This window comes from Urocitellus parryii, chromosome 11 (genome assembly GCF_045843805.1).
Source record: "Urocitellus parryii isolate mUroPar1 chromosome 11, mUroPar1.hap1, whole genome shotgun sequence".
Lineage (NCBI taxonomy): Eukaryota > Metazoa > Chordata > Mammalia > Rodentia > Sciuridae > Urocitellus > Urocitellus parryii.
In genome coordinates, this window is record NC_135541.1 from 45168453 (window position 1) to 45193488 (window position 25036).

General features: G+C 37.5%; 1 protein-coding gene across 1 annotated transcript in view; it reads right to left on the bottom strand.

Annotated features, from left to right (window-relative positions):
- Nucleotides 1–18152, bottom strand: part of Dock7 (dedicator of cytokinesis 7) — a 190562-nt gene extending 172410 nt beyond the window's left edge. The window contains exon 1 of the mRNA XM_026408729.2: nt 18025–18152. Coding sequence (XP_026264514.1) covers nt 18025–18062 — 38 coding nt within the window. The 5' untranslated portion in view covers nt 18063–18152. The remainder of the gene's footprint in view (nt 1–18024) is intronic.
- Nucleotides 18153–25036: the final 6884 nt, after the last annotated feature.

Sequence of the window (25036 nt, forward strand, 5' to 3'; positions counted from 1 at the left end):
ATTTTAGATATTCAAAAGGATTAATAAGTCATTAATCTCTATATTCCTCAAATTCCACCAAACTATAAACCAAAACATTCAGTAATTCTTAAATCCTGTAATAATGTCCTCCATTATATTAGTTAAGAGTTTTATTAAGCAGACAATGTGACTTGTGAATACAAAACAAAGACTAACATCTATGGATTTTGTGCAATTATATTCCTGATGTCAATATCTAGTTTCTACCCTATAAAATTTCTCTATTTTTTTATAAAACTTGTCTTCTGTTCTTTTTTCCCCAAAATAAACCCTACTTTCTTCCTGTCATTCCAAGTACATAAAATGATACAAACTCAAACGTCCTACTTTCTGGGCCAGTTTGGTGACATTTGTTTTGGAGTGCTCTTAAGTTAATGGTTGAATTCAGAGCCATGAACATGATGGTTCCCATTAGAATTTCCAGGTAAGTTTCAAGAAAACCTCAATTTCTAAAATTTATCCAGATTTAATATATAATCTTTCCCCCTACTTCTCTTTAATATCTTTTTTCTTCTTTTACACTTAATCATTCCACACAAATTTACTATGCACTGTTATGAGATGAATATTCAATTAGAAATTTTTGATTCAAAGATAAAAGTTATCATTGTTTAAGGTTCAATATACTGAATTAGCTCAATTTTTTTATAGGTAACTTGAAGGTCACTAGATCATATCTGTGTTTTAAAAGGCTAAGTCGTTACGCATAATGCCAAAACTCAGAAGCAATCAATCTGTCCTTCAGTAAGTGAATGGATCAACAAATTGTGGTATAGCCATACAAAAGGATACTATTCAGCAATATAAAGAAATGAGCTTTCCAGTTCAATTTACAATAGCTAAGCTATGGAACCAACTTAGGTGCCCTTCAACCGATGAATGAATAAAGAAAATGTGGTACATACACATAACAGAATACTTCTCAGTCATAAAGAATAATGAATTTGTGGCATCTTCTGGTAAATGGATGCTAAATGAAATAAGCCAATCCCAGAAAGCCAAATACTGAATGTTCTCTCTGATATGCAGATGCTAACTCACAATGGCTAGGGAGGGGTAGAGGTTCATTGGATTGGAGGGGTAGGATTAGGATGGGAATGGGAAAGACAGTAGAATGAATCAGACATAACATTCCTATGTTCATATATGAATACATGACCACTGTTAATGCTATATCATGTACAACCACAAAAATGGGAAGTTATACTCCATATATGTATGATATGTCAAAATACATTCTACTGTCATGTATAACTAAAAAAAAATTAAAAATTAAAACAAAAAAAAAGAAAGAAAGAAATGAGCTTTCAAGCCATGAAAAGAATATTGCTAAGTGAAAGAAGCCAATCTGGAAAGGCTTTATATGATTCCAACTATACGACATACTAGAAAAGGCAAAACTGGAGAAAGAAAACAGTGATTGTCAGGGGTTAGAGGGAGAAGAAGAAAGGATTAATAAGTAAGTAGAAAGCAAGGTATATTTAGGGCAGTAAAATTATTCTGTAAAATACTGTAATGGTGGATACAGGCCATTATAAGTTGTCAAAACCCATAGAATATACAACACAAAGAGTGAACCCTAATGTAATCTATGGACTTTAGTTAATAATAACATATATTAATATTGATCATCATTTACAACAAACGTAATACACTAATGCAAAATATTAATAATAGGGGAAACATGGAGAGGGAGGGAATCTACACATTCCACTAATTTTTCCACAAACCTAAATCTTCTCCCCAGAAAAGTCTATTAATTATAAATTTTAAAAAATATATAACAACAACAAAGGGGAATGAAGACAAAGGAGAGGGTCAGGAACAGGAAAGACAGTGGAGTAATTCTGACATAACTTTCCTATGTACATATATGCATTAGCCACAGTGAATTTCTACATCATGTACAACCACAAGAGTGGGATCCTAATTGGATAAGATGTACAGCTCTCTACCACTTTCAATCCCCAATCCTAGTAGTCCTCAAGTGTAACCACTTAATATTTTCCTGGGTATGTTTCAAGAAAAAGATGTATACACATCAGCATAAGAAATCCTTATTTTTTTTAATGTTCATACACAGCACCTAACAATAATCTTTTCTCGATACTTTACATCATATATAATAATACATCTTGGAAATTTTTCTCCATTAGTACATAAAACTAATAATAATACTAGCAACATTTGTGGAGTACTTACAGCATACCATCTGCTAAACATCATTTAATTTTCAGAAAAAAATCCTATGAAGTAGGTATTACATAATGATACTGAAGCTTCAAGAGGTCATTATGGTCACATACCTAATAAGGAATAAAGCCCAGATCTGAATATAGAGACTCTATGTTTTAACTACTGATCCCCTTTCTATCTGCTATAGAACTCATGCTATTAATAAAGTGGAACTTATTATCCAGTCTCTCCTGATGGACACTATGATTATTTTTAGTTTTTACAACGACTATCACTAGAATGGAAGCACCAGGAAGACAGAGATTTTTGTCTGAATGGAGAATTATGGGTGATTTTATTTTCTCTATTAGGCCTTCTGTATTCCAAACTTACCATAACACTATTATTATGAGAAAAAATAGATCTTTCAGATAAATTTTAAGAATAAAGTAACTTGCCTGATCTTATGAAACGTAGAGGAAGGGTTTGAATTCATATCTAGATACCTAAGGCCTCTTTCCATGGAAGTAAGTTTCCAAAGATAAATGGTTCTAACTATATTCTCTGTTTTCCAAAGCCTAGCCTATGAGGTAAATTAAAGATACCCAGTGAAAATGCTTATTATATATACTAATATATTATTAATAGGAATAGTTACAATGACTGTTGTCACTGTTATGATCTGTCTACTATCTTTCATGGATGGCTAATTAAAACCCAGATTTGAGGCATTATTTTTATGTTGCTTGTCAGCTAGAGTTCTGGTTAAAGTCTTCAGAAACATGGAGAACTGAACCAGAGTAATCACTAAAGGATAAAGAAAACTGAAATACATACATGTTGACATAAAAAACTAAAGAACAATAATAGACCTTCTAGGGCTGGGATTGTGACTTAGTGGTAGAACACTTGCCTAGCGCATGTGAGGCAAAACTGGGTTCAATCCTCAGCACCACATTGTCTATCTATAACTAAAAACTTTTTAAAAGAATAATAGACCTTCTATATAATATCTTAACATTTAAAAACCAGCTCATTTCCTGAAGGAGATTTAAAAAAAAAAAAAGATATCAGATGTCTCATGTATCCCATTTGACACTATTTTTAGGATAAGGTTTAAGTCAAAGACTTATAAAGCATTGAATTAGGGAAACCTAAACATCTTCAACACAGTGATCCATAGTATTCACTCTACCTCAATTTCCTCAACTGACACATGGTAATAATATTATTTCATACTTCATGTAATATATTAAATTGTAATTACAAAAATGTTCAAAAATTTAGCATCTGTGAATGTTAACACTGACCTAAAACTGGCAACCAAAAACAGAGGGGAAAATCTTCTACTATAAAAAGTTAATACTCCTGGGCTGGGGCTGGAGTGCTCAGTGGTAGGCACTCGCCTGGCACACGTGAGGCACTGGGTTCGATCCTCAGCAGCACATAAAAATAAAATAAAGGTATTGTGTCCATCTACACCAAAAAAAAAAAATACATATATTTTTTTAAATTTAATACTCCCAAAAGGAGATAAATGTATCCACCTTATTTCATAAAAGTAAATCCAGAATTTTCGTACCCACAAACACAAACTGAATCCTGATGTAAACTGTATACAGTTAGTTGTGAAGTCCTATTTATTTGAACTCTTAAATACTCCTCAAATCTGTTCTCTCCTTCCTTTTCCTACAGATCTGCCTACAAATAACATCATACTTAATGGTAAATGTCTGAATGTTTTCCACTTAGATCAGGAGGAAAGCAAGGATGTCTGATTTTACTACCTTTACTCAACACTGTACTGGAGGTTCTAGCCAATGAAATGGGGCAGGGGAGAGGTAAAGGCATTCAGGGAAGAAATTAAAACTGTTTACTTACTATAGACAAAATTATCCCATATACAGAAAATCTAAAGAATGCACAAAAACTACTATAATTAATATACAAGTTCAGTAAGGCTAGAGGATACAAGTTCAATGTTCAAAAATCAATAGTATTTACAAATACTAGCAATGAACAAACCAATTCTTTAAAAATTCCATTCATAATACAGCTAAAACAAAATACACAGAAATAAATTTCACAAAAGAAATACAAGCCTATATATTGAAAACTTCAGAATAAATAAAATCTGAATAAATGAATAGAAACTCCATTTCAATGAACTGAAAGACTTAATTTGTTCAAAGAGTAGTCTCTCCAAACTGACTGACTGACAGAGGCAACCTCTATCAAAATTCCAACAAGATTTTTGTAGAAACTGGAAAACTTTATATTGATATTGATCCTAAAATGTATATAGAAATGCAAAAAAATCCAGAATAGCCAAAACAAATTTGAAATAGAAGTTATAAGCTGGAGGACTCAACATATTTCAAAACTTACTATAAAGCAACAGTAATCAGAACAGTTATAGTATAGGGAGGCAGATCAATAAAACAATAGAATGTCATGAAATATTCTCTCACATTTATCGTCAACTAATTTTCTTTTAACTCAATACATATATACATTGTGGAAATGCAAAAAAAAAAAAATCCAGAATGATCGAACCAGGATAATTAGGATTTCAATCTACTTAAACATTTACTATTTCTTTGTGTTGGAAACCTTCAAACTTCTCTCTTCTAGTTCTTTACAAAATGCGTAATAAATTGTTGTGAGCTACAGTCACTGTTCTGTGCTGTAGAAAATTAGAACCTATTCCTTCTGTGTAACTGTATTTTGGTAGCTGTTGGGGTAAATGTAAGTCAGTGTTAGAAGGCTCAATGTTTCTAAAGGTAAACAAGAAGGATTCCCAGGAATGTGTCAGGGGGCAAGGAGGAGGGAAATTGGTCACTTCCATAATCGTCAGCGTGTAGGTGGGCATCAAAGCACAAAGACTCTGGTTGTGAAGTCAGGTACTTATAAAACATTTGACAGAAATGTTTGCCCAGTCAGCATGTGATCTATCCCTTATACATTCTCCCGGCTCATAGATGCAGGGCAGCACTCCATTTTTGTCCCAGCCTCCTACCACAGAGTGTGTAATAATATAAAATGTCCAAATCCTCTCCACTGAGTCCCCAAGTTCTTTCTTTGGGATCAAAGCCCTGGGGTTGAACAGTATAAGTTATCCAACCGACCTCTACCCCACCCCACTGCCTCATTTCCCCTATTGAGCATATTCTACTCTTCACTTCTTTGAAATCAATTTTTTTAACTTCCATGAGTGAGAACATACAGTCCCCAAAATATACAAAGAACTCAAAAAAAAAAAAAAACAAATAACCTAATCAACAAATGGACAAAAGAACTAAACAGAAACTTCTCAACAGAAAAAAACGTAAGAGACCAAAAAATACATGAAAAAATGTTCAATATCTCTAGCAATCAGGGAAACACAAACCAAAACTACACTACGATTTCATCTCACTCCAGTCGGAATGGCAATGATTAAGAACATGAACAACAATAAATGCTGGCGAAGTTGTGGGGGAAAAGGAACACCTATACATTGGTGGTGGGACTGAAGACTAGTGCAGCCACTCTGAAAAGCAGTTTGGAGATTCCTCTGAAAACTAGGGATGGAACCACTATATGACCCAGCTATCCTACTCCTGGGTATTTTCCCAAAAGATTTAAAATTGGCATATAAAGCAACACAGCCACAATGTTTATAGCAGCACAATTTACAATTGTTAAATTATGGAATCAACCCAGATGCCTGTCAATAGATAAATGGTTTAAGAAATTGTGATACACACACACACACACACACAGTAGAGTTCTACTCAGCCATTAAAAAAAGAATGAAATTATGGCATTTGCCAGTAAACGGATGGAAATGGAGAATATCATGCTAAGTGAAATTAGACAAAACTCAAGAAACTCAAAGGTCAAATGTTTTTTCTCATGCAGAAGCTAGAGAAACAGGGAGGGAAGGATAAGATAACAAAAAGAAACAATCAAATACAAATTAATAGATAAGCAAAAGGAAGCCTAGTAGAGCAGAGGAAGGTCAGGGGAAAAGGGAAGGAGGATTGGAAGGAAAAGGGGATGGGAAAAGGAAGGAGTGATGAACTGAAATCAATTTCCATGCATGTAAGAGTTTGTTAGGATGAATCCAACTACTATGTATAGCTTTCCATGCATGTATGAGTTTGTTAGGATGAATCCAACTACTATGTATAGCAACAAAACTCTAATTTAAAAAAAAAAACATAAAAAAAGAACTTTTGCAATTTGGAATCAAGGTAAGTAATCCAATTTAAAATAAGCAAAAGACCTGATAGATATTTCAGCAAAGAAAATATGTGAAAAGCCAATAAGCACATAAAAATATGACTGGTCATTAGTGAAATGCACAATGAAATATCACTCATCAGACTATCTATAATCAAAAAAGGACAGTCAGGCATGGTGGGGCACGCCTGTAATCCTAGCAACTCAGGAGGCTGAAGCAGGAGGATCACAAGTTCAAAGCCAGTCTCAGCAACTTAATGAAGCCCTAAGCAACTTGGCAAGACCCTGTCTCCAAAAATAATAATAATTATTATTATTTTTTAAAGGGGCTGGGAATGTGGCTCAGTGGTTAAGTGTCCCTGGGTTCAATCTCTAGTACCAAAACTAAAATAAAATGAAACATAAAAAGGGCTTGGGGACTGGGTTGTGGGTTCAGTGATAGAAAGCTTGCACATGTGAGGCACCGAGTTCAATCCTCAGTACCACATAAAAAATAAATAGTTATTTTGTCCATCTACACCTAAAACTATTTGGCAGGAGAGGGGGTTTGGGATATGGCTCAGTGTTAAGCCCCCATGGGGTCAATCCCTCATATCAAAATTTAAAAAGTATTTTTTAAAAGGAGAATAATAAAAATACACAAAGATATAGAGAAATAAGAACCCTCACACACTGCTGATAGAAATGTAGAACGGCACAGTCATTGTTAAATAATTTGGCAGTTCCTGAAAAAAAATTAAACATAAATTACCATGTGACCCAGCAATTCCATTCCTAGGTGCATATCCACAAGAACTGAAAACAAGTGTTTGAACAAAAGTCTGCCAGCAAATGTTCACAGAAGTACTAGTCACAATAGCCAAAAGTAGATAGTCTAAATATCCATCAACTGATGAATAGACAAACAAAATGTGCTACATACAGTGGAATATATTTAGTCATAAAAAGAATGAAGTACAGATACATGCTACAATATAGATGAACCATAAAAATAGCACATTAATTAAAAGAAATCAGACACAAAAAGCTACATATCATATGACTCCATTTACATGAAATGTTCAGGAAAGGAAAATCTAGAAAGCAACAAAGTAGATTAGTGGGTTACCTGAGAATTATGGTAGAAATGAGGAATAGCCAAAAACTAAAACAAAGGATTTGGGGGGAGGTGGTAAAAAATTATCTAAAGCTGGGTTTTGGATGATGGATCTGTAATTATAAACTCACTAAAAATCACTTACTTGTATATTTTAAGTGGATGAATTTTATGGTAAATAAAATGTACCTCAGTAAAGATGTATTTTTGTTGTTGTTGTTGTTTTTTAAAGAACCTGGGTATAGTTGGGATTCTTCTGTGTAGATAAGGGAAAGAAACTGTATTAGTTAGAGAAAGAACCATGGTGGAAGAGCTGCAAAACTCTGCACCACAATCCCTGTATCATTAGCAAAAATTACAAAATCATTAAATGCTTAATATGAGTGAAGGAATTAATTCAGTTTTCTGGTGAACACAGATGCAGAAGAAAGCATGAGAATGCCAAAATTCAAATAAAAAACTGGCAGATGTTCTTGGGAAGGCTATGACCTAGCATTAAGGTCTGAGCTAAACTTTTATAAAAAAAAATAGAGGAACAGGGAATCCACAACCAGCTTTCATAAGTAATATTGTATTGTATTCCACCAGCTCCATTTAAATTACAGATAGGAAAGCTAGCTATATAGCCATAGATTTAAATAATTATAGCGATGTGGAACTTAAAATGACTGATTTTAAAGAACATCGGTTGTTTTGATGTGACCAGAATGCTCATCTTCCTCTTTACATTAGAAACCCTTTCATTCTGGTAACAAACTCATTCCTTGAGATTTGGTAGGGGCTGACCCAATCATATCTCCCTCCCATGTTGTATAGAAGGGCATGAGACTTAAGACTGAGCAGATAACTCTAGATCCCTAAATAGAGGACATGTGACCCAAGGCAGACCAATAATCAAGCCTTTGAATCTTTTCTGCTGGTGGGATTACGGCCCAGGACCGACAGTCAAATCTCAGAATAAAATCATTTCATAAAAAAATCTATCCAAAAAAATGAAGATAACAGGCCTGTTTACATCATTTGTACCACTAAACCCAAGGTATTCAGCCACATGAGTGAACACTTGTGTGTGTAAATTAATCTGAGTTGGCATCAATGCACCCCTCCCCCAAAAAAATTCCCATGATAAAAAGACATTGAAAAAGTAGTGAGACTTCCAGAACAACTGCCAAAGGGATCCAAATGAAGTAAGGGGAATTAACTCTCTGTAGAGATTTAATTGACTGGAATACAGAAGAGGCAAATAAATTCCTTTTTTTTTTTCTATACTCCTATATACTAATCTGTGGAATCATTCCTCTTTCCAGAGATATGGCCAGGCATGCATACCCGCCAAGCAATCTCTCTCTAGCTCTTTGTGAAGCAGTGGCCAAAAACATATGGAACTGCCTTACTTTGTTTCCCATCTTTCTCTGTCTCACTTCCCTTTTCAATCATTCCAGATGCCCTGGGATTGTACTTCCCAAATAAAGCATCAATTCTTAAGCCATATCTCAGACTCTGTTTCTAGGGAATGTTTCTAGGGAATCCACCCTGAAAGAATTGAATTCCCTAAAATCTACCAAAAACTCTCAGCAATCATTAAGCTCAGTAGTGAAACATAAAAAGTTTTCCTTTTAAGATCATAAAAAAACCAAGAATGCTCAATATAAATACAACGTTGAATAGAAATGGGAATAATCTGCACAGTAATACAAGTTCATAGTATATTGTATTTTCATCACTATTAAATAAACTGAGATAATCAACTTATAAAGAAAAAAGATTTGTTTTTGTTTACAGTTTTGGAAGTTCTAGTCCATGATCAGTTGGAACATTTGCTTTGGGAGTGGGATAAGGCAGTATATCATGGAAGGAGTATCTGGAAGAGCAAAATTGCTTACCTCAAAGCCAGGAAACAAAAAAAAAAAAAAAAGAGAGAGAGAGAATATGGAAAAGACTAGGGCTGTATCACCCTCTTCAAGATCAACCTCCAATAACCTAAATACCTTCCAGTAGACCTCACTTCATAAGAGTTCCATCACTTCCCAATAGTACCAACCTGGGGACCAAGCCTTTAACACTTGGTCATTTAGGGGACAGTCATGATCTAAAGTACAGCAAACTGTCTAAAGGACAAAAAAAAAAAAAAATAGGGCTTAAGGGTTTGAAAGAAATAAAAATTTGTGATTCCCAGATGATATGGTTGTCTACATAGAAAAAACAAAGGAATCTAGATTCACTTTTAAAATTAACATGAATTTAGCAATGTACACCTGGATAAAAAAGTTGGTATATACCTAGGAATAAATCTAACTAAAAATAGAACCTTATGGAGAAAACTATAAAATTTCATTGTACAAAATAGAGACCTCAAAAAGTGGAGAGATACACAATGAATCATGAATTGGAAACTTAATATTGAAAGAATATCATTTCTCCACCAAATTTATGTATAAATTAAATGCAATCTCAATCAAATTTTATCAGGTTTTTAGTTTTTATTTTTTTATCCCAGTATTTTATTTTATTCTGGTATATTCACAGGGCTAAGAACAGCCAAGATGCTTTTTTTAAAGTGGGGGAGGAGTTGGTCTACTAAATCTCAAAGCTGACAATAATTGAGATCAGTTACAACTGGTGAAAAGACATAAAACCAGACTAGTGGAACAAAATAGAGAACCCAGAAAAGACCCACAAATAAGAAAACTTTATAACAGAGGTAATAGTTCTGGAAAAGTGTGGCATCACCAAATAAACTTGATGATAAGTACACTGTTATGATGAGCAATAAGTATCCATGGCCCAGCAATTCCACAGTTGAGTACACCCTAGAGAAACTCGTGCATATTTGTACCAGAATATATGTATTACAATACTCTTAACAATATTCTTTCCAATAGTCAATAGTCAAAAACTGGAAACAGGGATGGAGATACAGTTCAGTGGTACAGCACTTGCCTAGTATGTGAGGGACTCAGGGCATAATCCACAGAACCATGAAAAAAAGAAACTAATCCAAATGTTCATCTACTATAGAACAAATAAATTGTGGTATATTTATACAACAAAATACTGTAATTTCAACAAGTCACAATATAATGAATGAATCTTGTAAATATAACTTTGAGCAAAGAAACAAGACAGAAAACATACAAACGTGCCATATAATTCTGTTCAAATACCTCCAAAACCAGAAAAAAAAATTATATTGCTTAGAAATGCATTCATAGGTGGTAAATACAAATGCGATGGTTATTCCAAAAGTCAGGACAGTCTAAAGAATGGGCAAGACATTCAAAAGAAGAAAGCTATATCAAAAAGAAAGAAGAGCAGAAGACTTATACTAATGTAAATGAGCACAGCATTTATGGGTTATTATACAATGAAAATAACCAGACTGACTGGAGGAGAAAGTGTAAACTATAGAATTAGCCCTAGAGAAAGACCAGATTGTGATTACCTCAAAATACAAGCAAAAGTTCAGATCTGACACAAGAAAGCACTCCTGAAGAAAAGGCCATCATAAAAGCCACATTGGAGGGAGACTGTGCAACATACCCAAATTAGAGGATGGTGAAACCAGATCAGCTAATGAAACATGCCCCAAAGAGGCAGGTGGGCATTTGTTCAAACACTTCTTATGTATTTAGTATCCACAAGACTCTGCTAAGCTCTAGAGATAAAAAGTCAAGACCTAGGGGGCTGGGATTATAGCTCAGTGGTAGAGCACTTGCCTAGCATGTGTAAAGCACTGGGTTCAATTCTCAGCACCACATATAAATAAATAAAAATAAAGGTCCATCAACAACTTAAAAAAAAAAATTTTAGGAAAAAAAAAAGTCAAGACCTAGACCTGCCATTAAAGAGCTCTCAAAAGTAGTATAAAAATGGAGGTACAGGCAGTAGAGAGAACAAGAGAGGTTTTTCTTTAAAAAGTATCTCATGAAATCAGTATAAGGAAAAGAAAAAAGTCAAATATTCTCAACCCTCAAGAGTTCTGTAACTCAAATCTACATAAGGTCAGCATATCCATATGGTTCAAGGATGTATGAGGAGGAAAACAAACAGCAAGTAGTCATGAATGTACCACATACATAGGAGCAATGTGACTAGAAAAGAAAAAGGAATGACTGGTTGACAGTTCTTTGTTTTATAAAGAGAAAGGTAATCATAAGATAATTCTTATGATTGAAGGGAAAGATCTATTAGAGGAATAAATTAAAGAGGCTAAAAAGTGTGTAGTTCAGTGATAGATCAAGAGTTCTGCATGCAAGATCCCAGGTTTCATCCCCAGCAAAACACATGCATGCATATACGAACATGCACACACACGTGAGCGATGTCAGAAAAGGGGAAAATACAGAATCAAGTTCTTTGGCAAATGGCAATGAAAAGGTTTCAAAGTCAAAAAAAATGAGTAAATTTTAGGGAGAAGAGATCTTTCAAGTTCAAGGGAATGATGATTAAATGACATATTGAAACAGTAGTATGCTTAGGTTAAAATGAACAACCTGTGTTGAACTCAAAACTTTTCAGTAAAAGATGAAGTAGGGAAACAAAAAAATGATATGGATTGAACCTCATTCAAAATAAGACATTAATTCATAAACGGCCAACTCTTAACTGTTCTAGTCTCCCTCTGACACTACTATGTAGCTCAGGAGCAAAAAATATGTTAGATATTCAGCACTACAAATCAGTGATATAATGCCTGGGGGTTTTGCATAGTGGAAGAGCACTTGATTGGCATAAGTGAGGTCCTGGGTTTGATCCCCTGCATCACCAAAAAAAAAGTAAAATCAATATGGAGGAAGTACACTCCATTCTGTCCCTCTCTAATTCCATTTGCCTCTAACTTTTTTCTTCTGAGCCACTTTCTTTCACCTTTACCTTAGATTCCAGGAACCACAAATCTGATTGATAAGCTACTCATAAGTAACAGGGAGCCTAGCAGAATAGACCACTCTGAGATTGTCCACCTATGCAGAAGCAACTACCCCATCACTGAACCAAAGCTGCCTCCCTAAGCAAGGGCAATCTTCTCATTTGGGGAACCAAATCACCCTCTCAAGTGATGATGACCTTCCCAGAGCTTCACAGAAGCAGTCCTGAGATAATAATCAACTAGACCATGTCCTAACCAAGATGACCTACTCTGCCAACTATACAAACCCCAAGTCATGCAAACCTTCAATCCTTACCTTTTTCTTTGTGAGTGCCTTTAAGAAAGATCTTTGGTCACTGAACTACTAGATCTGTTCTTCCCGGTGTGGCTCCTGATTAAAGCTCCTTTCTTGCCCTTGACTACTCATCTCTTTGACTGGCATATTTGAACAGGTAGTCCAGCCTGGTCTTTTGAGACCCCAGAAGCCAGGCAGGGCCTCCCACCCAAGGACTCCAGTATCATATACAACAAAAAAAACAGGGAGTTGCATGTGTCCAAATAGAAAAACAGGCAGCAATGAAGCAGTTGATAACATATGGAACTATGCATTGAACAAAGTGGATTCTGCAGACTGAAAAACTGGGACCATCCACCCAGTTATTAACAGCTACAAGACTAAAAACTGAGTTGAGTTAAATAAGCCCATATCCAGAAATGAAGATCTGACAAAAAAAATAATTCATAAATTCTGCTACTTAGGCAGCAAAACAATACTCAATCAACAAAGGGAAGACTAAGAAAAAAAAACATAACTTTTGGGATGCTAACAGTCATAGTGTTAGAAAGCCTGAAAGAAACTACCATGGAAAATGTGTTACAGAAAGAAAATATAGTCAACAAAAAAAAGAGTGTAATATCTGAAATCCAAAGACTAAAGTTTGAATACCAATTTAGGCAAATAATACCATTCTTTAAAAGCCTTAATTCCTGATGTGGAATATGGTAGTAGTAACAATAGCAAATAATATACACATAATAATAGCAGTAGCTAAGATTTTTTGAATGCTTATGTACCAGGCACCGTTATAAGTGTTATGTTTCATTCAATTCTAACTTTAATTTTATGGAGGTTTTTAATCCCCACTTTTCTGATGAGGAAATCAACACACAGAGAGATTATATCACTTGCTCAGAAATACACAACTATTTTTGGTATAAGCAGAATTTCAACCTGTGCAATCTGACCCCAGAGCCCATATACTTTACTATGTACCTCTGCCTCGCTGGGTTATGAAGATGAAAAGGAAGTAAAAAGTGCATTAGTGGGTAAAGTGTTCATCCTCCTGTTGAATATGAAGTGATAAGACAAAATCATCCAAATAAAATCCTAGGTCATTAATCTACAGTCAACATAAATGAATGGGCCTTAACCTCAAAAAACAGACAAAAAGGCAATTACTTGATATGCTCCTTTCTATGAGGAGCTGAGGTAAGTAGTTTTATTAGTGATACATGAATAAAGAACATTCAGATATCACTAAATAAGACTCAAAAAATAATAGCACTAAATGCAAAGTGTTTAAAAAAAAAAAACTGATCCAGAAAAGAGATCAGTATAGTTATTTTTAAAGTAAAAATAGTTAAAAAAAAAAAAAAAAGTTTCAAACAGTGTTGAGAGCCACAGCCCAGTTGGAATGGCCCCTGGCATTTTTGCCTGAAGTAATGGTTGAGAGGGGAGCCATTAAGATGATGATAATTAAGTTAAACTGTGTATAATTGCTATGACTGGATGATCCTGGATTGAAACAGGCTGTGTATTCAATTGTATATAGACCCCTGCTATCCTAGGGCGCCCACTACTTTGGAGTTCTCGAGGGATTCCTGGGGAGTTCGTGTTGGTTGGTGAGGTTCCGGTGGAGGGAGTTCCAGTTGGTGTGTGGTGTGCCTGGAAGGGCCGCGTTGAGTTCAGAAATAAAGTTTGTTCCTGCTTGAGTGGCTCGTGATTTGTGCCCAGCAACAGGCTACTTACAGAGCAACAAATTTCATATATGTACAACATGAAAAGGATTACCACTTCCAAAAGGTCCCAAACCACATTATAAATATTGTAATAAAAAAGTCAATACTTAGTACTTATTATGTACAAAGCACTGCTATAATCAATGTACTTTAGAGGTGTTTACTGTTTTAATCCTCACAAAAATCCTGAGATAAATTCTACTATTAGCCCCATTTTTAGACAGGGAAAATGAGGTATAAGTAGAGTCAAGTAATTTGCCCAAGTTTATTCAATGAGTGGCAATGCCAGTCTACCAAAAAGTTTATCTCCAGATTTTCTGCTTTGCCCCCTCTAATAGGAAAATCAGAAGCAGAATGAGAATCTATTCAGAATTGTCATTCAATCATATTTGGTAATAAGGAGGAAAGTACCTTTTATTCACAATGAGCAGATAATCATTGTCTACTGCAGTTCTCTCCTTGGTCTTCCCTCCAAATCAAGTCTGCACATTCTCCCAGAACAATCTTATTGGCTTCCCTGGCTTCAACTAAGCTCAACTACAATCTACTTAATAATGATTCCCGATCTAGATTTCCGGCCCAATCTTCAGTGCCTTAAACTGCACCAATAACTTAATAGATGTTTCTCTTTAAATGATTCATCAGCCCCTCAAAATCAATATGTTCCAAACTAAATCATCATTTCCATCCAACCTCATTTCCCATTCTCAAATTCCTTCTTCCTCCTATACTCCCTTACCTCAGTAACTGCCTCTATCATCCACCTGGTTACCCAAGTTGAAAACTGGATGTCTCCTCAATCTTCCTCACCTTCCATATCCAATCAATCATTAATCACTGCCATGTATACACCCTAGGTGTCTCTCTAAGGAGTGCCTATCTCTACATCCCCATTGCCTTAATATTATAACTTTATAAGGCAATCCTCATTTGCATTTGGGGCTGTTTTGCACAACCCATTATCTTTTTTCTTGGTGTTGTTCCTATACCATCTGATGACAAACTCCATTAGTAGAGCACAGACATTGTATATATTTGATATCTTACTCTCTAATGTGCACTTACTTGATCAGCACAATGTTTTCAGAGATAAACTTTGATTCTATTAAAGAAAAACTAATATAAAAAGGTGTCAGTTAATAAATCTTTTTTTTTTAATGGCATTGCCTTTAGAAGCAAAAACCAGTTATGTATGAAAACAAAAGTAATGATTTCCTATCCCAACTTCCTAGGGTATACTATTACAAGTATTCAAAGATAGCTAGTATAGGCCATACTCTATACTAAAGCACTTCACAAATTTTTTTTGTTTGTTTTTTTTGTTTTTTGGGTTTGGGGTTTTTTTTGTTTGTTTATCTGTTTTGGTTTAGCTTGGTTTTTTTTTTTTTTTTTTTTTGACTAGAGATTGAACCCAGTGGTGCTCTACCACTGAACTCCCTTTTATTTTATTTTATTTTTTTTTTAAGAGAGAGAGAGAGAGAGAGAGAGAATTTTTAATATTTATTTTTTTAGTTCTCGGCGGACACAACATCTTTGTTGGTATGTGGTGCTGAGGATCGAACCCGGGCCGCACGCATGCCAGGCGAGCGCGCTACCGCTGAGCCACATCCCCAGCCCCATCCCTTTTATTTTTGAGACAGGGTATCAGTAAATTCCTGAGGCAGGCTGGGACTTGTGATTGTCCTTCTTCAGCTTCTGGAGATTGGTATTATAAGCATTCACAGCAATCTTCAAATTAGACCACTTAATGCTCACATAACCCTATGACCTAGGTACTATTATTATTCCCATTTTTCAGATGAGGAAACTAAAACTTAATAGAGTTCATCAACTTGAACAAGATCCCAAGTTAGAAAATAGCAGGATTTTGAACCCATGTCAATGTACGACAGTACAATTATGCTCCTAAGTACTTAATACTTTTCCAAAGAAGAAAATTAAATCTGTTTTAAAACTTGGAAAACAAAAAAACATAAGAGTTTATATTAAAAAAAAGATGTTAGTTTTAAATGAAAAACATGCCAAAAGAGAGTTAACATTACAGAGGTCAAGTAGTTTTCTTAGGTCTTTTTTGATTGTTCAAAAACCTTTGTGGGGGCGGGGGCGGGGGTGGGGGGGAGTGGGTTGTGGCTCAGCGGTGGAGCGCTTGCCTAGCATGTGAGGCACTGGGTTGGATACTCAGCACCACATAAAAATAAATAAATAAAATAAAGATATAGTGTCCATCCAACACTAAAAAAAATTAAAAACGTTTAGGAAATGTTAGCAAACCAAAAAGATTCAGAGCCACAGGGAAAAAAAAGGTCAAAAAAAAGTATTTCAGGGGCTGGAGTTATGGCTCAGTGGTAGAGCACTTGCCTAGCATGTGTGAGGCTATGGGTTCGATTCTCAGCACTACAGCTAAATAAATGAATAAAAAAAAGGCCCATCAACATCTTAAAAAATATTTTTTAAAAAAGTATTTCACTAGCATGTTTCCTTTCTTGGAACATCATAATCCACAAAAATATGATTTTATTAAAATAAAATAAATGTCTAATGCCTGGGCTGGGGTTGTGGCTCAGAGGTAACGTGCGAGGCACTGGGCTTAATCCTAAGCTATATATATATATATATATTATCCAACCAGAAATTTTAAAAAATAATAATTATATTTTTAAAATATCTAGTGCCTGATACATAAGTACATTCTACAATGAAATTCTACAAATATTGGACTCCTCCCACCATAAGTCAATTTCACTTTGGAGAGTGGAAAGAAAAGTGGCAACCAAACCACTACAAGTGGGTAAATGCTTGGAAACCTCAACCTTGATCACTTGCTTACTTCCAGACTCCTATACTAGGATGGCAAGGGCAACGTCCAAAGCACACTGTCTATCATCCATCTTCTCTGAGGCTATGAGAAACACAGGGGCACATTTAAATTCACATGCTAACTAATAACGTTGTCCTAGATCCGGGGCTGCACACCGTATCCTCAACTTTTCATTGCAGCCACATGTCTAAAATCTGGGTGCGCAAACCCACTGTGAACCGGGCCCCTGGGCGCAGGGAGGGTGCCTGTCAGATTTCCCCGGTTGGGTGCGAGACGTGAAGGAGCAGCGGCCTCCCACCCGCTCGCCCGCCGCGCGCCGCTCCTTTTGTTGGGGTGGAGGAGGGCGGACCCCGTACCCTCCGGGATCACCGGGAGGCGGGGGGAGAGAGGGAAGGGGGGCCAAACGCAGCGGCGGGCCCCGGCACTCCGGGGGTGGGGACACAAAGAATTTGGGCAGTGCCGGCTGTCGGACGCCGAGCTCCCCCACCCGCCCTCCATGAACCGCCTCAAAACTCCAGGCCCGCGCGGCCGCGGAGCCGGCAGAGGCGAGCGCGCCGTCCCCCGCCTCTGCAGCCAGAGCGGGCCAGGGCTGAAGGCCAGGGTCGCAGGGCGTCAGGAGGCCTCGGCGGCGCCCGAGCACCCCGCAACCCCTCCGCCCTCCGCCAGCCTGGCCGGGCCGCGGGATCCCCGCGCTGGCGCCGGCGCCCGCGTCGCCACACCCACCCTCCTCCTAGGCCCGGCCGGGAGGGCTCTGCGCCTCTTCGTCCGGCCGCGGCGGCGCTCCCAACGCCCGGGATGTACCTGCTGATCTTCTGGGCGAAGGCGCGGCGCTCGGCCATGGCTGCTGTGGCTGCGGCGGCGGCTGGGCGCGGGCCTCCTCGCTCGCGCTCCCTCCCTCGCGGCCTCCGCCAGTCCCGGCTCCGGACCCTGGAGGCTGGGGCTGGCGGCCGGAGCCGGGAACGAGTCCTGCCGTAAAGCTCCTTAGAGGCGCGCACTGACAAACCGCTCCTCCCCCAGCGCGTCAATCCCGGCAGGAGCCCAGGCTCCGGTGGGCGGCTTCGGCCGGCGGTAGCCTAGAGCAAGAAGGGGGCGTGTAGGGACCAGGACGCCGGCCCCCGCCGCCTCACTGTCGCTGGCCCTCACAGTTGGGAAGACCGCCGAGAGAAGCCCAAGGGGGCAGCGACCTTGCGCGTCAGGAAAATAAGATAACCAAACGCGTGGGGGGAGCCTGGCTTTCCCGAAAAGGAAGGAAAGGAAATGGAAGATGGGCTTTGCTGAGGGGGCTGTGCTTTGCCGCTCGGGAAGGCTGGATCTGTGTTCCTGCAGCGCTTGAAAGCACTTTTCTGCCTCGACCGCTGGAGTGGGGTCTAACTGGAGGAACAATGGGGGGGGGTTGTTTTTTGTTTTTTATAGAAAAGGGGCCAGAAAAGACTTTGCTCCTGCAGAAGTAATAGTAATAGTCGACTTGTGGTGCATAACCAGGCACCAGATCGAAGTTTTACACGCATGATTTTATGTGTGTTATCTTCACAACAGCGCTTTGAAGTAGATTGTTATCATCCCCATTTTAGAGAGAAGGAAATTGGCTCAGAAAAGCTAAGTGACTGAGGTGGCACAGATAGTAAACTCTTCCACTGAGGCACACTGAGATTCAATCACAACCCAGGTGTTTTGTTGTTGTTTGTTTGTTTGTTTGTTTTTAGGATAGTTGGTTTCTATGTTAGTTCATTACTAACTCCTTTTGGGTATCATTATATCTATCTATGTTTTGTTTGTTTGTTTTTAGGATAGTTGGTTTCTATGTTAGTTCATTACTAACTCCTTTTGGGTATCATTATATCTATCTTATCTCCAGAAAAGCGTTCATATTCTTCACCATTTTGCTGTTCTGTTAAATAACCTCAGTGTTTACCATTGAAACTGACTTTGTCCATAAAATAGATAGTGGTCTCTTATGCCACTGTAATCTCATAGTGTCCAGAATGATTGGTTCCTAATGCATATTGACTGATTACTGAAATTATGATGAAACTAAGAAAAATACCTTGGCTTATTGTGGTAGTGTTCCTCTTAAATATTGCAAGAATTTTGTATCTGTATTGATTTATTGTCATTACATTCCCAGTGTATTCTTATGGCACCTGTTGGGTACAGTTCCCTCTCTTTTTAAAATCTGTAGCTTGGAGCTATTAGGTCACTTGCCCAGTCACACAGTGAGTCAGAGGTGAAAGCCTCCCTTACTCAGATCCATAACTTCCTGTCTAGTGTTCTACTTGACTGGAAGAGTTTATTTGTATAGCATTGCTCATTCTAGTGCACGGCTTTTAACGTACTTATATACTGGGGGAAAACAGTCTATTCAAAGAGAACACATATTTGGCTTCTTCCTAAGGGTAGAACCCATCTAGATGTTCTAAAGAGTACAGATAAACAGTTTGGCTTTCAGAAAGTTCAAGTCCATGGAGAACGATGAACTAGCTACTCAAAGAAGTATAAGTCTAGATTAATACTGTACCTAACCTTTAAGACCCTCCATGATGGAAACCGCATCTCTAAAATGGGGAAAATTATACCTGCTCAAAAGGGGGTTGTGAAGATTCATTAAGTTAACTCATATAAAGTTCTTAAAGCATGACACATGGTAAGTACTAATTGACCAGCTGCCATTATTATTGTCATTGTGCATCCTACACTTAAACTTGTCCTGGATGCTTGATATTCCCTGAATCAGTTGTCTGCACTCATGCTCCCAGCCAGATGTTGTAGGTCTTTATCTCTGCTAGCCAAACATCTTTTCAGTACTCTCTTAGAGACTGATCACATTTGCTTTGAATAGTTCTTTGTATACATGACTCACTAGTTGCCAAAGTGTCTGAAAGGACATTTCATGCACTGTGAAGCTTACTGGAAACATTCAGAACAGGAAGAGGACAAGCAGGAGCCAGCTGTGAACTGGGCAGACAGAGTCTAAAGAGCACTCCAAGCAGAAGGTATGGCACCCACCTCTGAGGAAAAGACCAAGTCCAGTGTGAGCTCATATCCGTGCCCCACAGAGGTTGAGTCACAGGGAAAGACATAGATAGAACACAGCAATGGGAGTGAAAGTAGAGTTGCTGTGGCTGACAAGCACCCACACAATAGACCAACTCCCCACACCACATCTACACACACACATACACATCAGTCTCAATTCACCATACTTCTGAAGAACTGATTCCCTTCCCACCAGTTTTGAGGGTGAGCATGTGACCAGCACATCCCCCTAAGTTCAGTATCTGTTTTAGAGATAGGCATATGAATCAAACCTAATTGGACTCAGTCAGAACTAAAAATGGCATTTGCTGAACACAGAGACTCCATATGAAGAAGGCCTACCCAATAGTGAAGTCAAATGCACCAAGGAGGAAAGCAAAACAAAATTGAAAAAGATGAGCTCCTTCTAGCCTGACATATGAACCTTGGACTTCGCTGTTTTGTGTCAGATTTTGTTTGTTTTTTAAGCTTGTTTGAGTTGGGATTTCTGTTGTTAACAATTGATAAGTCTTACCTGATACAGGCCTTCATTCATCTGATATTTATGAAATATATACAGGACTAGGCCCCTGTCCTCCAGGAGTTGAGTCTGGTTGAAGAGACAAATACACAGTCTGTTAAGTGTTGAAAAAGGAAAACTTTAGCTATGTGAGTATTGTTAAGTTCTAGATAATATCAGCCTTAGCATCTGATAAGACTAGATTATCAGGGCTGGGTTGTGGTTCAGTGGTAGAGCACTTGCCTGGCACATGCAAGACCCTAGATTTGATCCTCAGCACCACATAAAAAATTAAATAAGTGAAATAAAGGTATCGTTGTCCAACTACAACTAAAAATTACATATTTTTTAAAAAGAAAGACTAGATTATCAGCAGAATGTTTATTTGGTATGAAATGGTGAGGGCTGGATGCCTTCTTTTAACCTTTGCAGAAAAGTGGTTGGAACTCTGGAAACATCGGTGGCCTCACCACTGGATGGGATTCAGGATATAAGTTCCCCATTGATAGGAAGATACTAACAAAATAACATATCAGGGCCAGGACTGGTTTGGCAGAGTAACATCAAAACAGCAATTTTTAGGTTTTTTCATTAGACATACAAATGTTCTAAATTTCCTAATGCAGAACACTTAGGGATATGGCAGGAAGCAGAAAAGGACAAAGGAGGGAAAATCATATGAGTTCACATTCCAACCTTTATCAAGCTCAAGTTTCCCTCTTCAGAGTAGTACTAAGAAGGATTATAGCTGGGGCACGGTCAAGGTTCTAAGGCAACTACACAAAGGAGTAAAAGTGTGTCATGAGGGATAACTTGGGTCATAAGAGAACTTTTTCTGGCTTTGCAGTCCGATTATGTTCTCTTTCAGGATTTGGGGGGCATAAAGATTGTTTTCCTTTTTCAAGGTTGGCCCTTAGGAAATACCACTGGTTCATACAACATAGATATCCCTTCACCGGAAGCCTCTAGCAAGGCCAAATGAGCATGGCCTAGAGGAAGGGAGGACTGGGGCATCCCGCTTGGGTTTACTTTAATCCCAAACTAGAGTTTAGGAGTTGGGCAAAAAAATACAAGCTAGGTATACTTTTGCCTGACATTATCATCTGTCCTCACACCCTCTCCTGATACCTAGCAAATGTGATTTTTTGCAAGAGACAATTCAAGAATCCTAACCCTTGCCATACTTCCCAACAAATAGCACCTGTGTTTATTCTGTTTCAAAACTCACTACAATAAATAATACTCACTAAACTGTTCAGTTACAGCCTATTAATTCTATGTACCCAAATCCTCTTCACCACTGAATTTCTCACATCTAATACACTGCCTAATCCACTGTAATCTCTCAGTAAATGTTTTTGTGTGGACAGCCATGAACTAAATTATTTTCAGATCCTACCTTAACTTACATTTTAACCCCCCAAAAGCACTTGGATGCAAGTAGTATATTAGAGAAGTATTGCTAAGAAGCTGGAATGATGGAATGGAGAGAGTGGAACAGAGGAGGCAAAGTCAGCAAATGGTGTATTTTTGTGGTGTTACCACTGTGAGTAACCAAGGCTTTCTTGCCTAAGGTGAAGACTGTACTTCAAAAATGTCTCTCTGATGCTAGGTATGCAGCTAATGACTTCTAGACTCCTTGGTTAAAGGCTTACCCTGGGGACATTAATCACCCCCATATTTCATGCTGCAAAAAGCCAAAAGATGTGGGTGTTTCAGGTGGGAAGCCAACAGTATGCATGAAAACTGTCTATCACAGCTGCAACTAAAATCAGATTTGTGGATGAAATATGGAGCATCATAGAACATACTTGCTACTTATAAGAAATAGAACCTCATGGTTCTGCTGCTTTGCAGAGTGAAAGAGTTAAAAGTTCAGGACACCCCAGCCAAAATGGCTCACAGTCAGGCTCAGTCCTGGGCCCTGAATGTTATTTTGCTAGTATCTTCCTATCAGTGGGGAACTTTAAAAGAATTAAAAAGTTCTTTTTAAAAATTTTTTTAGTTGGAAATGGACACAATACCTTTATTTATTTATTTATTTTTATGTGATGCTGAGGATGGAACCCAGTGCCTCACACATGCCAGGTGAGTGCTCTACCACTGAGCCACGACCCCAGTCTCCCCACCCTGTAATGTCCTTCTTGAGAGAGCTGTATTTTAAGTGGTCATATGATAAGGGGAAATTGTTTGACTTCTAGCTAAGAAATGTAGACTCTGATGAAATAATGAGTCTAGACCTCTACAAGCCAATACAATAGCCACTAGTCACATGTGGGAAATAAAATTTAATTTAATTTTCAGTTGTATTAGACATATTTCAGAGTATTCAATATTCATACATGGCTAGAGATTATACTATATTGCACAGTGCACAGACAGAATATTTTCATCATCATAGGAAGTTCTATTTGACAGCATAGACCCATGTATTATAGTTGCTAAACCATTAGGTAAGAACCTACTAGGTAACTTTAAGTGGGTGGGTTAGGCTGGTAAGACTAGAAGTTGCTGATGAACACACATACACACTGAGTCCCCAGAGGCCATGTGTCTGCTCATATGAAGTAGAGGGATGTGTAGGATGTTGACAGCACAAACCATGAAATACACCTGGCAGATATTTGAACACAAATCTGGTCAAGCCTCTAAATCTATCAGTTTATAGAAAATACAAGAAAGGGAGTGAGAAACACATTAACACTCTCAAATTACAATCAGCAAAGTTCAGAATATGGGAAATTCTGCAGGACATGATGAGGTTCATGTATGAAACATGGGGCATCATAGGACATATATTCAAGAAATAAAAGGCTGTATAACTAATTAGAACACATAAAATAAATAAATGGCAAAGAAATTTTAAATTAATAATAGAAGAACACATTACTAAAGGTAAATTAGATGGCATCAAAATTTAAAGCTTTTGTGCTTCAAAAGACACTTTCAAGAAAGTGAAGAGACAATGCAGGACAAGTGATTTGTGCAAATCACTAATCTAATAAGACAGTGGTATCTAGAATCTGTAGAGAACTTTTACATGTCAAGAATAAAAAAGTAATGGCCCAATTTTATAATGGGCAAACTATTTGAGTAGACATTTCTCCAAAGAAGATATGCATATGGCCAGCACACATATAAGAAGATGATCAATGCCATTAGCCATTAGGTAATTGCAAATCAAAACTACAGAGAGCCTCTAGGATGACTAGAATCAAAAGAATGAAGATATGAAATTGTAACCCTCATATACTGCTGGGAATGTGTTTTTGTGCAACTACTTTGAAAAAGTATCTGGCAGTTCCTCAAAAGATGAAGCAGAATTATCAAATGACTGAGTAATTCCTCTCCTAGGTAGTCATCCAAGAGAAATGTGGACACAATGTCTATACAAAAACTTGTACACGCATGTTTTTAATAGCCAATTAATAAAAACACCCCAGATGTTGGCAAATGAATAAGTAGAATGTGGTATGTCCAACAATGGCATATTATTCAGCAATAAAAAGAAAGTACTGAAATATTGCAATATGGAGTGACCCCAAAAACATTATGCTAAGTAAAATACGCCAGTCACATGTTTTTGTGTAGAAAGCATATAATTTTGTTTATATGAAATGTCCAAAATAAACAAATCCATAGAGACAGAAAATAGAGCTGGGAGAAGGTAGTAATGGGAAATGACTGTTAATGGGCATAAAGATTCTTTCTGGAGTGATGAAAATATTCTAAAATTAATTGTTCTGGTCATACAATTCTCAATATACTAAAAACTATGAATTGTGTACTTAAAGTATATGAGTTGCATGTTGTATGAAATATATCTCAATAAAACTGTTATTAAAAAAAGAATAAAGGAACCAACCTAGATGCCCTTCAATAGATGAATGGATAAAAAAATTTGTGGCATTTATACACAATGGAGTATTACTCTACATTAAGAAACGACAAAATCATAAAATTTGGAGGGAAATGGATGGCATTAGAGCAGATTATGCTAAGTGAAGCTAGCCAATCCTTAAAAAACAAATGCCAAATGACTTCATTGATATAAGGGGAGTAACTAAGGACAGGGTAGGGACGAAGAGCTAGAGAAGAAGATTAACATTAAACAGGGATGAGAGGTGGGAGGGAAAAGGAGAGAGAAGGGAAATTGCATGAAAATGGAAGTTGATCCTCAGGGTTATACAAAATTACATATAAGAGGAAAGGAGAGGTAAGAGAAGAATAATACAAGTGGAAGAAATGATTTACAGTAGAGGGGGTAGAGAGAGAAAAGGG